The 17,023-nt window shown below is 35.8% G+C and overlaps 1 protein-coding gene across 2 annotated transcripts in view; it reads right to left on the reverse strand.

Moving 5' to 3' along the window:
- Positions 1-17,023, reverse strand: part of Arhgap15 (Rho GTPase activating protein 15) — a 639,204-nt gene that overhangs the window by 263,943 nt on the left and 358,238 nt on the right. For both annotated transcript variants that reach the window (XM_013030066.1, XM_013030068.1), the window contains exon 9: positions 2,110-2,232. In XM_013030066.1, the coding sequence (XP_012885520.1) occupies positions 2,110-2,232 (123 nt within the window). The remainder of the gene's footprint in view (positions 1-2,109; positions 2,233-17,023) is intronic.

Raw genomic sequence — 17,023 nt, forward strand, 5'->3', positions numbered from 1 at the left:
CCTGGGCTGGCTTTGAACTGTGATCCTCATATCTCAACTTCCTGTGTAGCAAGGATTACAGGCATGTGCCTCCAGTGCCTAGCAAAAATAGGTTTTGAAGAGAGGCTTTGTTATTTAATTGAGACTGTGTGATATCAAGAATTCTTTTCACATATGGGGCTTTGTGGACATGTCTCAGATAGTTGCTCCAAAGTCCTCAAAGCATTGAATTTCCTGCTTGCATTGTGATGCTCCATGAAGGCTAGTTGAATTCAGAACTCTGTCCCTTCAACCTTTGGTGGTAACAGTGTAAAAAGAATAAGCACTTTGCAGAGAGGTTATGGCCCTGCAGAGTCATTCTTAGGTCTCAGGAGACACAATCATTAGAACCAAACTATGAAGTCGGGCTCTGCAATGTGGGCCTTGTGTCTGACACAGAAGGTCAGAGTTTAAGGAATTTGATCCTTTTTATTTTTTTTGCCAAATGTACTGCAGATTAAGACCTTTATACCCTATTCTAAATACTTCTTTACTTTGAAAGCTTTGAGTGATTTTGTTTGGAGAAATTAACCATTTAGCCATTAATTTAATTTTATGTAAGTAATTTATTAACACATAATCATTATTTTATGTGGGTATTTCTTAACACTAAAAATAATGACTATATTTTTTCCCTAATCCTTTGCCTTAACTATAATAAGAAATCAGACTAATGTACTGGCTAGATTCTTTAAAAAGTTGGATTACTGCCTTTTATTCCATTGAAAATAAAAGTCAGTGAAAGCCTTCAGAAAAGTTCATAGTTAAAATTGAAACAAACCCAAGAAGTGACTATATTTGCATAACTTGATCTGCATTTGGAAACAAAAATTCTACTGAAGACAACAATGGAAGCTTATCAAATCAGAATTTCACATAAATTTTCCATAGCGCTACTAATGAATACTGACTCATTGGTCAGCTATAGTGAGGATTAAACATAGCTCTGAGGTAGGAAAGGCAGGCACCAAAGTGTGTTCAGTGGTTCTGCACATTGCATAGTATCTGCGTTAGGTGTCTAGTTGCTCTGCTGCTTTCTGACACCAATTCTAAGGCACTTCTGAAGTTTATTCAATATTTACTATTTTGATTGCAGCCAAATCTGCCACTGTATTTAAAGGACTCATTTGCCACAGCCACGAAAAACATCAACTTTATGTAATTTTAGTATTATTTGGACTACATTAGTTTTTATATGTCTTAAAATGGCAAGTAACTGACAACCTTTTAACAAAAAACAATCTTAACGAGTTCTTTAACAATCAAACAATGAGTTCTAAGGTAAAATGGAAGGTTCTAGTATATTGTTCTATAAAGTTAACCCTGTAAAGGGTTAAATGCCCTTTTCGTGTTATGTCTAAGTATCCTCATTTATACAAATGAGAAAGCTGAGGCTCAGAGAGATCATGATTTGTTCAATGTCATTTACTTGATCTCCCAGTGAATGTTAGAATCATGATATGAATTCCAACTCATAATGTCATGAAGCATATTTTCTCTTCTATTGGCTGGGATGTTTAGAAATTTCTCTTCCATATATCTTTCATCACACACATATGCATGTATACTATATATATGTATGTATATATTTAGTAAAAGTATCTCCTCCCTTCATTTTAGACAAAGCTTCTAGCCTTCCAGATGTCCATATCTATGTATATGTTCTCCTGAAACGAGTTTGCCTTTGACTATCTACTTCACAGTAGTTTAGACTATGATGTGAACAAGCAGGAAACATAATCCAAATCAGGTCATATATAAGAGTGAAAAGGGCTATTGCTAATGAGTAGGGTGTGAGATCAGGTATAAACTAGTATGTTTAGGGATGGAGCATGTGGTTATTCTAAAAGGCCAGCTGCATGGGTATCAATTCTGTGCTCTTGGTCCAAAATTCAAGATTCTTGGAGTTCCGAAATTTGAGGCCATCTCTATTTTTCAAGGTTCATTTTTTTCTAGATGAGTCTATTTTCCTCTATTGTAGATCAGTAAATTTAATAAACAACATGAAATGGATAAAATATCCTACCATTTGATATGGAGACAGCCTCATTCACTTATCACAGTTACAGTACTGTATAAAATGTTCTGTACCTTTAATGAGTCCTTTTTCTTGCAGCGTTTTCAGGGAAGGTCTTCGGGTAATAAACTTCTTTAATCTGCTTTTAACTCTGTTTTTGTCGCTGGTATCAGAAGCACTGTGATGCAGTCTGAACACTGGAGATTAAAAATAAGTCAGAGACTTTCAGTAAATTTCTCTTTATGATTATTACATTATGCAAATGTAAATAGAAAACAGTAGTTATAGAACAACTACTTGAATTAATAGCTTAGGCCCATCTGTGTAGATGAGACATGTATATAAGATTTGCCCATATGAAAGTATTAGTCTGACTGCAAAACATTGCAAAAATTCTAAGAATGGAGTTAGCTCTATATATTCATAATTTATTTTCACTTTCATTCCCTTGTATTTAAAATAATAACATTTATCTAGTTAATCTCTCCTTCCCATATCTAAACACAAAATTATGGTCCCAGTAAAGAAAAATTAATCTAAAAGAAGGACGTGGGGTAGGATTTAGCCTTAATTTCAACTTATGCTATATACCATCCGTAACTATTACATGCATGTTTGATGGTCCTGCTTGCACAAATAATGTTGTCAGTCTTTTTTATTTTCCGTGTTAACAAAAGATGATTTCTTTTCCTGAAGAAAGTGTTTCTGGTGCTGTTTATTGATAAATTGTGACCATAAATTCTTGGAGAAAGTTTGAAGTACAAGTTTGCTTCATTTTCTCCTGTCTTTATTAGTCCCTTATCTTCAGTTTCCTATGGTTTATTTTCAAAGTCATGTATGTGTCAAGTTCATTCTTGTATAAAAATGTGTTGAATGTTGACTACTGCAAAGGTTGTACAATAAAAGCTGTGAATTACATGATGAATATAAAACATAAAGTCTTATTTATTAACTATAGAATCTAACCACATGCAAAATATTTTAACAACTACATATAGTAATTTATTTTGTCTGTAAGACAAGAAATAGATATTACCCAGGTCATAATTATGCGTGTTTTAACTGTTGGAAGAGCTGGCGATTTGAAATAATTTATTAGCTAGTTTTCCTTTTTAAAATTTATTTTTGATGCCCCTATTGGGTCTTGAACTCAAGGCTTCATGCTCTTGCCAGCTTTTTTTTGCAGAAGGCTGGCTCTCTACCACTTAACCCACATCTCCACTTCTGGATTTTTGCTGGTTAATTGGAGATATGTGTCTCTTGGATTTATCAGCTGGGGCTGGCTTCAAAGTTAGGTACTCAGGGGGCTGGGAAGGTGGCTCAGTGGTAGAGCGCTTGCCTTGCATGCCTGAGGCCCTGGGTTCAATTCCTCAGCACCACATAAGCAAAAAGAAAAAAGTCGGAAGTGGTGCTGTGTCTCAAGTGGTAGAGTGCTAGCCTTGAGCTGAAGAGCTGAGGGACAGCACTCAGGTCCAGCGTTCAGACCCCACGACCGGACCCCCCCCCAAAAAAAGTTAGGTACTCAGATCTCAGTCTCCTGAGTAACTCTGATAATAGGCATGAGCAATTGATGCCCAGTAGTACCATTAATAAATAGGTTTACTTTTCAAAATTTGCCTTGTTTAGAGTGTGAGAAAACTTCAGAATTGGTTAAGGGTAGTTGCATTGCTTGGAAAACAAAGCAAATTGAGTAAACTTTAATTTTCCAGATAAGGAGGTAAGATACTATGTATGGTTAGGGAAGGCAGAAGACCATCCTGCCCGCTAGCTGTGAGAAGGGTGAAGTTCTTTGTATTAAAGTAAATTCAAATTCTGTTCTCTTCAATTTACATATATTTTTCATCTTTTTTAAAAATCAGAAAGTTTGACTGAAACATATGATGATGCATCTTACTTAAAAAGACCACAGGAAGCCATGCACCTGTAATCCTAGCTACTCAGGAGGCTGAGATCTGAGGATCGCGGTTCAAGGCCAGCCCGGGCAGGAAAGTCTGTGAGACTCTTACGTACAATAAAGCACTAGAAAAATGGAAGTGACGCTGTGGCTCAAGCGGTAGAGCACTCGCCTTGAGCTGAAGAGCGCAAGGACAGTGCCCAAGCCCTGAGTTCAAGCTGCACGACTGACTAAAACAAAACAAAACAAAACAAAACACCACAGGACCTTATTTTGCTTTAAACAAGCACAACTCCTGATAAAGGGTAGACAAATTTTTTTGTTGTAGAAGGCTTTTGTGCAGGCTGTTGTGGATGGTCTTTTATTTTATCTCAGCGTTCCCCAGTCTCTTATCAAACAATATGACAATAGCACCACATTCTTAAATGTGACAATCAAAATCATCCCTATACATTTCCTAATGGGAAATGTAAATATGTTTGCTATTGAATATTGCTGCCTAAACTCATTGGAAAATATATAGGATCTGCTTAAGTTCTTTCTTGGTGGTAAATGGTCTATTGGAACAGAGAAAATGTAGACCACTGAACAAAACAAAGCTAAACCTACAAATATCATTTTTTACATATGCATAAATACAGGTCTACAAATTATCATAATTGATTAAATGAATTGGTAATAACAGTACAATTATTTTAAAGTAAGGGATATGAATGAGTCTACAGCTTGAAAATATTGAGATTCACTTCCATCTATAGACCAAGGCCTCTTAGCTACTGTGTTTGGAGGAGTTTATTGTGTGGCAACTCAGCACTCAGGGTAATAAAGCAGAAGCAGGGCATTTGAGTCCCCAGGGTAGTTGTGTATGCTTTGACTATGCTTTCACTCTTTCCCACATAAATATTACCAGTTCTTATGGGAAGTTCAACTTCAACAGTTTGCAAAGCTCTGCTTTGCACCTGTGATAGCCAATATGGGAGCCACTAATGGCTTGGGGTCTTTGAGCACTTGGAATACACATTCTGTGATATGTCAAACTGATAAGGCTTTGAATAGCCTCAGCTGAAAGAAACATTAGGTAGTGGTGCTGTGGCTCAAGTGGTAGAGAACTAGCCTTGAGCTGAAGAGCTGAGGGACAGCACCCAGGCCCAGAGTACAAGCCCCAGTCATGGGGCTAACCATTTCCTAACCATTTGTTAGGAAATGAAAAGACTTGGAAAAAATTGTATTAAGTGAAGTAAACCAGGACCAAAGAAACATAGGTCCCATGATTTCCCTTATTTACAACAACCAGTGTATGTCTAGGACAAGCAAAAAAGTCAAAAGCTATGTATATATGACCATATAAAGTGATGCTAAGCAAAATGAACCCCAAGATAGGAACACAAGAGGTTTTATCTTTCTTGCTGTTTTTTTAATGGACGTATAATGTACCATGTGATTTTTTTGTTTCTTTTGTATGTTCCTCCCCCATGGTATAACCCCTGTTTTCACTGTATTTGATTCTGGTGCCCTGCATCTTGTATATACAGTTTTCTAATTTGGGTAGGAGAAGGGAAATAAAATGCTGAAATATGGGTACAGGTTGACCCATTGTAGCAATGAGATATACAAGATACTGTGTTGAAAATGTTGAAAATGAGTTTGACAACTTTGGTGGGGGTAGAGGGAGGAGTTGGGGAGGTAGGAGGGCAAGTAATGGTAGGGGAAAAACAAAGGAGGAGGTAACAATGCTTGATAGGAAATGCAGTCATTACCTTACTCATGTAACTGTAACCCCTCTGTACACTATTTTTACAATAAAAATATATACACAAAAGAAACATTAAAATTAATTAATACATTTTAACTTAGTTTATATAAAGGTGACTATTAAAAGTTTTACATTGCACAATATGTTTCTGACAGTGCTGCTACCTAATACAAAATACATTGTTTACCTATTACATGAGTAAGTGTTGTGACAGCATGCACATGAGATCAAGGAATCTTTATGACATGATTGACCACAGGTCATTTTGGAGACGTGGAGAATGTCCTCAAAACCCAAGCAGGTAAAAATTGCTTTTACAAGACCACAAACTTGCAGGAAGTTATTTCAAAACAGTTATTCTGTGTATCTTAATATACTGTGCCTACATACTATCCTGTCAGCTTTAATTATAAGGCAAAGTATTATAAGGAGCACCAGTGGTAGATGATCTACTTTAACTTATATTGTATTCTAACTCTACAGACTTTGCTTTGGTGTTTCCGGGTAAAGGAACACAATGTTTTCAAAACACGATCTTGGGAAATTTTGCTCTTTTTGGAATTACATAAGATAATCCATTTATACATTTGCAGGTAACATTTTTCATTTCTGGTCACCCTCAAACCTCACTATTTTCTATAACAGAATGTTAAGAAAAATGCCAGGTCAAACAACATCTGCCATTTTAGAGCTAGTAAATTTGATGTGATTAGAAAGTTGCAAATCAAAACAGATGCAATAGAAATGCTGGATTATAAAAATAATTATGTAGTAAGCTATAGTTTTGAAACTTCCTAGGTATTCTAGTGTTAGTATTCTTTTTTTTTTTTCTTTCAGGTCATGGGGCCTGAACTCTGGGGCTGGGCGCTGTCCTTCAGCTCTTCAGCTCAAGGCTAGCATACTTGAGCCACAGCACCACTTCTGTTTTTTTGTTTGTTTACATGGTGCTGAGGAATTGAACCGGGGGCCTCATGCATGCAAGGCAAGTACTCTACCACTGAGCCACCTTCCCACCCCCAAGTATCCTTAATTATGTATACTTATAAAATTATGTGTGTATTATATTCTTTTCAATACCACCATTTGCCTTGACATGCCAGAAAGTCTGTAAGTTGTATTGGCTTTTCAAAGGAAATGGAAATATGTTTCTAAATGCTTTATTGTGTTTCCTTCTCTTACTTCCTGAGAAACTGATAGTCTTGTGTATAATCACAGTTTTTAATACAGCCAAAATGTCCCCAAAGTTGCCTGGAATGATGATTTTCCTGGAGACAGTCTAGAGCATCAGCTTCTATTTCCTGAAGCTATAAATACTTGTCCTCAGATGACAAACCAAATTACAAGGCCTTTGCCATCATCCATTCTGCTCATTTTGTTCTAAGAAGAGGTATGCAGAAGTTAAAGTCAATAGATGACTATAATATATGACATCCTTTTTATTAACCAAATAACTTGAAAGCACTATAAATACAAAATTAAAATGTAAGAGATGCATGGTTATAGAGCAAAGTTCTTTACCAGGTCCCTGAAAATGGCAGTAACAGTCTTGGAATATTGTGGTTTACAAATCTGATTTTAAAAGCCAAACTTATAAAACAGTTTACGCTTTTCTGTTGTCAAGGGAGAAAAACTTGCCAAATTGTTCATTTTAAGTAAATACAACATAACCAATTAAGGAAAGCAAAATTTAAACACATGCCTATGATAATCAGGACATAGTTTGCTTCTGATTTCACTACTGATTTTAACAGAAGTGTTCCTTCCAGTTTCCCACAGCACCGAAGTGACCCCACACATACTTTTAGAAACTTGTAATCACACAGTGCAAATAAAAGGACACTTTACTGGAAAATACACAGTGTGGTACAATAATCCATCATTTATGAAAAATAGAATTCAGCCTTTTTTTTCCTCAGAGAATCAACTATTTTTTGAGGGTGAAACTTTCTGCAGTTTAAAGATTTATGTTAAGCCAATGAGCAGTTTTTTTTTCCAGTCCCACTTAAACTTATTTTTTTATTATTTGACAATGGAAAGAGCTGAGAGAGATATGGATTTAAATTCTAAAGCATTTAATCTGACTTACATAGGAGACCAGAGGAATTCCACTTAATTCTACATATTTTTATCTTCACAAACAGTTAACCTAATTATACTAGCTTTCCAGGTTTGTTAGTTAACTTAACTTCTTTTATGTTTTCCAATTATTTTTTTCCTACTGATGGATGATCTTTTCTTTCAAGCCCAAATGAAAAGAATATTTTTCAAAGATGAATAATCTTGAATAATAATATGCAATTTAAGTCTCAACATACAGGGCAAAGGCATTAACTTTAAGCAACATTCTTAACCAGTTGAGAGATTTAATTGTTGCTAAAGCTGGTCTCTTAGCAGAGAGGCCTTAGGATCCTAGGATTTTCAGATGTTAGGATAGTGAGCTTTCTAAGATGATCTTTAGGAAATTGCTTTACATAAGAGAAAAAACATTAGCTCAAAACAGGTTTCATACCTGAGAGACATTATGGTGTTAACATCACTTCTGGAGATGGTAATGCTTATTGTAAAGAGTATACTTCACATATGATTTTTCTCACAGTAGTAATAAGTGGGGCGATTTTATAGTTTTGATGATGATCTCTTATTACCATTCTATTAAGAATATGGGAACCACAAAAGAAAACCCCCAAATCTTTCACAGTTTGGATAACACGATCCAGGATTGTACATCTGCCAGAACTTTCTTACTGGAGACCTTATTTTGAAAAATCTTCTTTTCCTGCCAAATTGCTGTTCTTGAAGTATTCCCTTGATACAATTACATGTTGTTATTATTATTATTTTTAAATTTGGAAGTTCTGGGAGAGCTAACATTTCAGAAATGATGCTAAAGGATAGTGGAGTCACTGCTATTCAGAAATGCCTTCCCAACCAACTTTCTAGGCTACTTGTTCTTTAGTGGTGAATTTTTATATCAGGATCAGCATTGGGTGTAGGTAGATAGTTTTGTATCAGTTAAAAGTACTCAGACTTTCAATGAAATTTCAAGAGGACATCAAGACAGAAGTGGCAGCACTCGCTTCATGCAATTGTTTTACCACACTGCATTCCCAGAAAAAGGGAACCAGAAAAAACAAAATGACAGCATAGGGTTATGTCAAGCTCTTTATCCCCAGAGATCCCAAAACCTATCCCAAACCATCGAAAACATTACATAACAATATGGATTTGTCTGCACTCATATTTTCCAATACAACTTTCTCATACTTGGAGCTACTCTGTCTTACCACTCTCTAAATTACTGAAAGAAGAGCATCTTACCCAAAGTACACTGGAAAGAAGAGTAAAGTTAAATATTTTTTCGGCATTTGCCTGATTCTTTTCAGGGCCTACATGCTTGGGTTAATTCTTGGACTTTTAGTAAATACAGTAATAAACACTGCTTTGCTCTCTCCAGATGCTGATTCATAGCATGCAGAAATCTGCACATAACTCCTGGAGTCAGAGTGGACAAAAAGGGTAGGTTTGGTTTTAATATACTGTTGACCATTTAATCTCTCTCTCTCTCCCTCTCTCTCTTTCTGTCTCTCTCTCTCTCTCATCATGCTCAGTGTAAACAGAAGTCATCATTTTAACCCTTCAACTTATAGCCTAAGTTATTGAAACTTTAAGTAACTTACTCAAAACACAAATTATAGTTAAATCTGGAAATAATTGAAAGAGCGAATGCAGGGTGTTTTAACAGCATTACTTTATTTTAACCACTTAATTCCTGCTTAGACATTGCAAAAATACAAAACAGATGATTCACTTCATAACAGAAGGGTAAGCACACATTACATATTCAATGATTCATATTTATGTTATCTACCCATTTGTGGAGTAGTGAGAATTTGTATAATGAAAATGTTTACTTTTATAATAAATTATCTAGTTAAAGAGTTAAAGCTAGCCACATTTTATATTTTCAGTGCTAATAAAGAGCTGGCAAACTGGTATCATCCAGCCATATGGAAATTTCATGTTTACTATTCCCAGTAATAGATGCATCCATGTCTTCTACTTCTAATGCATTCATTTGTCTATGATGCAGATTCTTCACTATCATGGAACTTTAATATTTTTATTCTGCTGCCAGTATGTTCTTTATCATAACATTTAGCATAGTTTTGAGTTGCATACTTTCTAAGAAAGTGATGATGATTTCATTACTTTGCTACTAATATTGAGCATATCACCATAATATGTGATTCACCTTCCATTGAAGTTTTCTTTTTATGATCCAAAAACAAAAATATCTTTGCATCAGAGGTTAAAGGTTAAAAGTGCATTTTTCAGGGCTGGGAATGTAGCTTAGTGGTAGAGTGTTTTCCTAGCATGCATGATACCTTGGGTTTGATTCCTAAGTATCATATAAACAGGAAAAGCTGGAAGTGGCACTGTGGCTCAAGTGGTAGAGTGCTAGCCATGAACCTGCCCCAGGATTGGAAAAAAAAGTCTACTGAATTTTTCAGAAAAACAAAGAAAAGAAAAGAAAAATATACCTCAATAGCAAAAATATTTTAGGTATGTACAGAAACAAAATGAAAAATTCTTTTTACAAAGGTGAAACAATCAGTTATAGTGTATGAGACAAATATTCAGATCATTAAATCATTCTTCTATTCAATAGGTATTTCATCTTGGTTTCTTAGGACTTGGTGGAGTGTCATTAAACCTGTCACTTAGAGCTGTTCAAAACTTTGATAGATTTGCTAATAAAGTAAATGGCTACTGTGCTAGGGCAGTGGCTCATTTTTACAGTCAAATTCCTAAATAATTTCCTAAAAGAAAAGGAAAGAAAGGCATAGAATTCTAATATATATATATATATATATATATATATATATATATATCACATTTTCTTGATCCATTCATCTACTGAGGGGCATCTGGGTTGGTTCCATATCTCAACTATGGTAAATAATGCTGCAATAAACATAGTTGTCCTGGAATTCTGTGCCTCCATCAGAAAGAATGACATCGCCCTATTTGTTAGGAAATGGAAAGACTTGGAAAAAAATTATATTAAGTGAAGTAAGCCAGGCCCAAAGAAACATAGGTCCATAGTTTCCCTTATTTGCAATAACTAGTATATTTCTGGGACAAGTAGAAAAGGTCAAAAGCTATGTACATATGACCAGATAAAATGAAGTTAAAAAATGAACCCCAAGATAGGGACACAAGTGGTTTTTTTCTTTCTTGCTATTGTTTCTAACATATTTATAAGGTACCATGTGATTTTTTTTTTGTTGCTTTGTATGTTCCTCTCCAGGGTATAACCCTTATTTTCACTGAATTTGTGGTTGGTATAATTTGGGGAGTAGAAGGAGAAAACAAAATGTTTAAATAGGGATACAGGTTAACCAATTGTAACAATGAGATGTATAATACACTATGTTGAAAAACAAACTTTACAATTTAGGTGTCAGGGAGAATGTCGTTGTGGAGGTGGGAGGGAAGGCATGGTAGGGGAAAAACAAAGGAGGAGGCAACAATGCTTGATAAGGAATGTACTCATTATCTTGCTCATGTTACTGTAACCCCTCTGTACAGTATTTTCACAATAAAAAAACTTATTAAGTAAAAAAAGAAAAGATAAAAGAAAAAGAAAAAAAATAACATTGGACATCAATCCATAAAAAGGGCATGATGAAGAGAAACACATTTCCCTCGAGGAAAGTTGATATATAAAGTATAGGAATGGGTACCCTTATGACAGAAAACAGGGCACAGCCAAATCAACCAAGAATAGGCTAGATGATATGAACTTCAGTTTATGAAGAGAGAAAAACTCCCAAACTACAGAAACTGTAAACATAAGACGATAGCACAATTCTAGGAAATTAATACTCAGATTTCTATGAAAAAAGAAGTAAACTTGAAGAATGAATTAAAATTTACATTTAAAAGTAATATATATTTCAATGATGATATACTTTAGACTGTGGACTAGTCTTAGTAGTGTTTGAATTGGTAATATTTAAATCTACTCTCTGTGTATACATTTATACTCAGGCCTATGAAAGAATATAAGGCATGCATATTTGTGTTGTATACTTGTAAAAATGTATTAAGATGCATTACCAGTAGCTGTTGGAGTAGAATAACAAGTGAGGACTTTGAAGGTTTTCCTTTATATCTTTAAATTGAACCTATGAATTCTACAGATATTTATAGAAAAGAACATGGGTGTATCCTTATATTTTTGACATAAAACACAAGACAGAACTGGAAAATATATGTGACAGATATTTTGGGAAATGACTTAAAGCCAAATAATAAATGTTGATTTTTGACTATAAGAAAAGCACAAGATATATTTGTAAACAATTACATGTATTTATCATTCATATATAGATATTATATATTTAATGTAGTTATCCTAACATTAGACTTATTGTTGATAATGGGTAACATTTTTGGGTACTTCTTTTATGTTAAGAAAGTTACCAAGTTACTTATTTATATATATATATATATATATATATATATATGTATATGTATATATATTGCTTGGTATATAAATATATATCACTTAATCCTTATAGCCATTAATATTACTATTCTTTAGATTTGAATGTGAGTTCAGAGGGGTTACAGTATGTTGCACGTAAGTGACAGAGTCAGACCTCAAAGCTGTCTGGTTCTTGCTCCAATGTCCTGCATCTCCATTTGTTTAGCTGTCAAATATCAGAAGACAGAAAGTAGAGAATTGTTCCCTTCCTTACCTCCAGTACTTCCAAAGGAAGGTCTTACATCATCTACTTTGCATGGACTGCTTTTGGAGAGTTTAGCTTGGGGGCAAGTATCATTGTTTCCCTGAGAGATGTGAGCTGCCTTAGATGAGAGTAGTGAATCATGGCCCAGCAATGGAGTGGAGGTCTGAGGAGTGTCTGAATTGCCAGTGAAAAGGAGTAGAAGAGATATCTGATAGTGCTGAGTGATCAGTCCCAGGAACAGGAATTGAGTTCTGTTGCAAGGTTACATGCTCAGCTGACAGTGAACACCTCACTATGCTCCCACTTGCTCTATGTTACAAGACCAAAAAAGAACTTAGACGTAGAGTGGAAGATGGAATTGAAGCTCCCTTTAAAATATCATTACTCAATTTCTCAATTTCACTCCATCTATCACATAATGTTTTCCAGAGACAAAGGTATACTTAGGCCATAAGTGCACAAGAGCTCTTTTCTCATCCAAATTGGGGAATTCTGCTCTTCTCTCAGAATTCAGTGGCTTATTCTGGTTGCTTCACAAGACCCATAAGTAAAAATTAAGGTCAGCACTTAAGGGGAATCAGATAAAAACTGTGGACATGGCTTCTTTCCAAAGGCTAATGGCTTTCTTTAAAAACACGTGTTCTGTTCTCTCTTAGGCATTTTTCTTCTTTTGAACTCAGAACCTCTTTTTTTTTTTTTGGGGTCCGGTCATAGGGCCTGAACTCTGGGCCTGGGCACTGTCCCTCAGCTCTTCAGCTCAAAGCTAGCGCTCTACCACTTGAGCCACAGCGCCACTTCCGGCTTTTTTCTTTTTGCTTATGTGGTGCTGAGGAATCGAACCCAGGGCCTTGAGCATGCAAGGCAAGTGCTCTACCACTGAGCCACCTTCCCAGCCCCTGAACTCAGAACCTCTTACTTGATCAGTTTTCTTGCTCACATGGAGCTTTATCACTTGAGCCACACCTCCAGCCAAGTGAAAGTCTCTAGGATTTTTGTTCAGAGTGACCTTGAACCCGACCTTGAGCCTCCAGATCTTAGCCTCTTGAGTAGGTAAGATTATAGAGAGGCATGAGCTGTTGGCACTTGTCTTTTACTCTTTTCTTTCCCATTTATTTTTAAATTGTGAAAATACCATACAGAGGGGTTACAATTACATGAGCAAGGTAATGAGTACATTTCTTATCAAGCATTATTGCCTCCTCCTTTGTTTCTCCTTCCCATCCCTTTCATCTCCCGCCCTCCCCCCCAAAGTTGTAAAGTTCTTTTTTCAGCATAATGACTTGTACATCTTATTGTTGCAATGGGTCCACCTGTATCCCTATGTAAACAATTTGTTTTTTCCCTTCCCCTCCACAAATTATACCGACATCAAATACAGTGAAAATGGGTTATACCATGAGGGAGGGACATACAAAGCAACAAAGAAATCATCTTATAAATATGTTAAAAACAATAGCAAGAAAGAAAAAACATTTGAGCCCTTATCTTGGGGTTCATTTCACCTAACATCAACTTATCTGACCATTTATGCTTGTCACAGCCATATACTAGTTATTGCAAATAAGGGAAACCATGGGACCTATAAGATACAGTTTCGATTGTAAATTTTAACTCATCCTATAACATGGATGAGTTGATTACATAGCTTATTCAAGCTATATAATTTTTCTTTTGCTTTTGCATCTTCATCTGATTAACAGAGATAATATCCCCAGAAATGGTTGCTGTGTATGTTAAATGTCATCATTTAATTTTTGTACATTGTTATGATAGGTTTTGCAGTTAAGATTATGATTGATATCTTGTATCATTATCACAAAGCAATGATCAACAAGTAAACATGTTTTATAAGCAGCACCATCTTTAAATCTATCCCAATTCCTCTTACTTTTTCAACATCCATTGAACCCATACTACATATTTTACATACTTGATTACACCTTCAGTTGTTGCATATACATACCCACACATGCATACACAAAAATGTGTGCATATTTTCACATATGGATATATTTTTAAATGGATGATTATTTGTCTTTAGATTAAAAAAGAAGCAAGAAACAAATCCTTCTATACAATCCCAAATATTACCTGTTATTAATTTCTGCCAGGTAGAACATATTTTGAGACTTTGAGCATGTGTTAAAATCATTGGGTTTTGAAGAACTATCCATTAAAGGCTTTCTGAACTGTGACAATGGATATTGACAGTGCTTGTCAGACTAAACCATTATTGATTGGCTCACATCATGTGTATAGCAAAACCAATTTCTTTCAAGTGCTTCTTCCTAACTGAAATACATTATTGCAGCCTTCCTCTCTGTTTATTATATCACCCAAACTCTTCGCATGTAACACTCCAGCAAAAAGGTTTCACAATGAACATGGCAGAAAACTACAACACAGGGAGAAGGGAAGGCACTTAGCAATCCAAATGCTCTTGTTCTGTAAGTTGCTGTTCCTTCTAAAAATATTGATTCTTGGTAGAATCTTTGTTTTTATTTCACAATCCTGTTGAATAGAGACAGATCATGGATGAGCAGAGCTTTGCTATTATTTAATGACCCTGTGACTCTCATGGTTTCTACTCGTGACAGAAACTATTTTAAGTGTGTCTATGTTTAAGTTGTGGGAAAGAAAGTGTTTATGTTGGGTCAATGCTCTCTTGCCCATAAACATACACACAGCCCCAAACACACACACACACACACACACACTCAGAGGAATATGTCTTTTTTCAAACTTTAGAATATTTTCTTCTCTGAATGAGTTAGTCCACCTTCGGGCATATGTTATATACTGTACTGTGAATCTGAATTTTCACTGCACCTTTTTTCTAAGACAGCTCATTTCTTATTAAAGGAAGAATCTTTCATAACAGTAATTTTTCTCCATGAATGGGAAAATTCCATATATATGTATGTATGTGTATATATACAGTAGAAAATATCATTAAACAAAATCCAAAAACATCCTCTCCACAAGTATTGAATAATCCTACTCTATGCGTCCTGTGCCTAGGAATAACCTTGAACCCGGGGAAACTTCAGTCCTAGTTTTTACACTTCAAGAAACTTACAGTGTGGAGCAGGTGAATGCCTGCAGGAAAGGCCGGGCATTCTTAGACGCTCAGTGTAATTTTCAGGGTATCCTTAACATGGCCACCCCTCTAAAAATGATCCTTAAAGCTCAGATGACTTCCTCTGATGGTGAAAACAGACTAGATTATTTATGTACTCAGCAAACAATTTAATTAAATCTGGTATGGTGATGCCAATTTTTTCTTAGTCTAAACAAGCCTGAAAATATGTAATAAGCAACAACAAAAAATTGCTAAGAAGACTGACAAATTCTAGTCAAGTAAAACTGTCATCCTTCAAAGCTCCTTCTTAAGCCACAGAGATCCAAGGTTACTTGAACATTAGATGCAGATTTATCCTAAGACTACTTTTGAGTCTGTTCTGCTCCATATTAAGGTACAGAGGAATGGCCCACACTCAGCGCCCTGTGCTGTTTCTACTTCACCCCTTTGTAGTGGCCTTCTCATCCCACATTCTCTATCTCTGAAGCAGGCACCTGGCCTTGGGCCCATACTCTTGGTTATGTTCGGCAGGGCATCCTGTGTCTTGAGGAATGGCAGGACTGCCAGTGGGACCCTTCCTTTCCTTTTCCAGGACATCAGAGATCAGCAAGAGTCAGCCCAGTGTCACTCTGTCTTTCAGAAAATGGTTTTGTTCGAAGCATCATTTTGAAATAAGCATTAAGGTATTTGTTCCAAAATATGTGTGTGAAGTACTGATGCACTCCCCCACAGGAAGTGTATTGAAAATGCAAAGGGTGCGCCTAGCATATCTGAGGACCCAGTATGTCGTCTACGGCTAAGTGATCAGGGATAGTGGGATGGTTTGTCCTCACAAATGCTGACAGACAGCTGCAGTTTGCAGCTGGCGGGAGCTTATGCTCGCTAAACAAAGATCTAGCTGGAGCCTGGTGAATACTTGGCTGTATTGCAATGATCATAATTCATAACATACATTTCTAAAGGAGGAGAAAAAGCCTAAGAAAAGGCCCAAAAAGAGTCGCATCATTTTGACACTGGATGTAGTCAGGATATAGACTATTTTATTTGTTGTCCATTGTGAAATCTCTCTGGGGTCACCATATCTGTGACAAATGAAACTGCTGTCTGTTTTGTAGCTACTATTTCAGATTAAATCTCCTGCCATTAAAAAAAAATCATGACAGGAGTTTTACTGCCAAAACCTAAATGTTATCCCAAATATTTCATTTATTTACCTAAATGAGTTAATTGTAATCAAATTGCCAAGCCCGTGTGTGTGTGTGTGTGTGTGTGTGTGTGTGTGTGTGTGTTTGACCATCAGATAACCCCATTCTTGGGCACAGTTCTTGCTGGAATATCCAACACGTGAAATGTTAAATCTGGACTGAACTTAATCAAATGGAGTCTAAATACTCCAGTTTATAAGAAGAGGAAAAAGATACTCACAGTGTTTAAGTCACTTGCCCTAGGCTAAATAGTGAGAAACAGAATGAAGATTTAATCCAAATTTTGTAACCATCAA

This window comes from Dipodomys ordii, unplaced genomic scaffold (assembly GCF_000151885.1).
Source record: "Dipodomys ordii isolate 6190 unplaced genomic scaffold, Dord_2.0 Scaffold126, whole genome shotgun sequence".
Lineage (NCBI taxonomy): Eukaryota > Metazoa > Chordata > Mammalia > Rodentia > Heteromyidae > Dipodomys > Dipodomys ordii.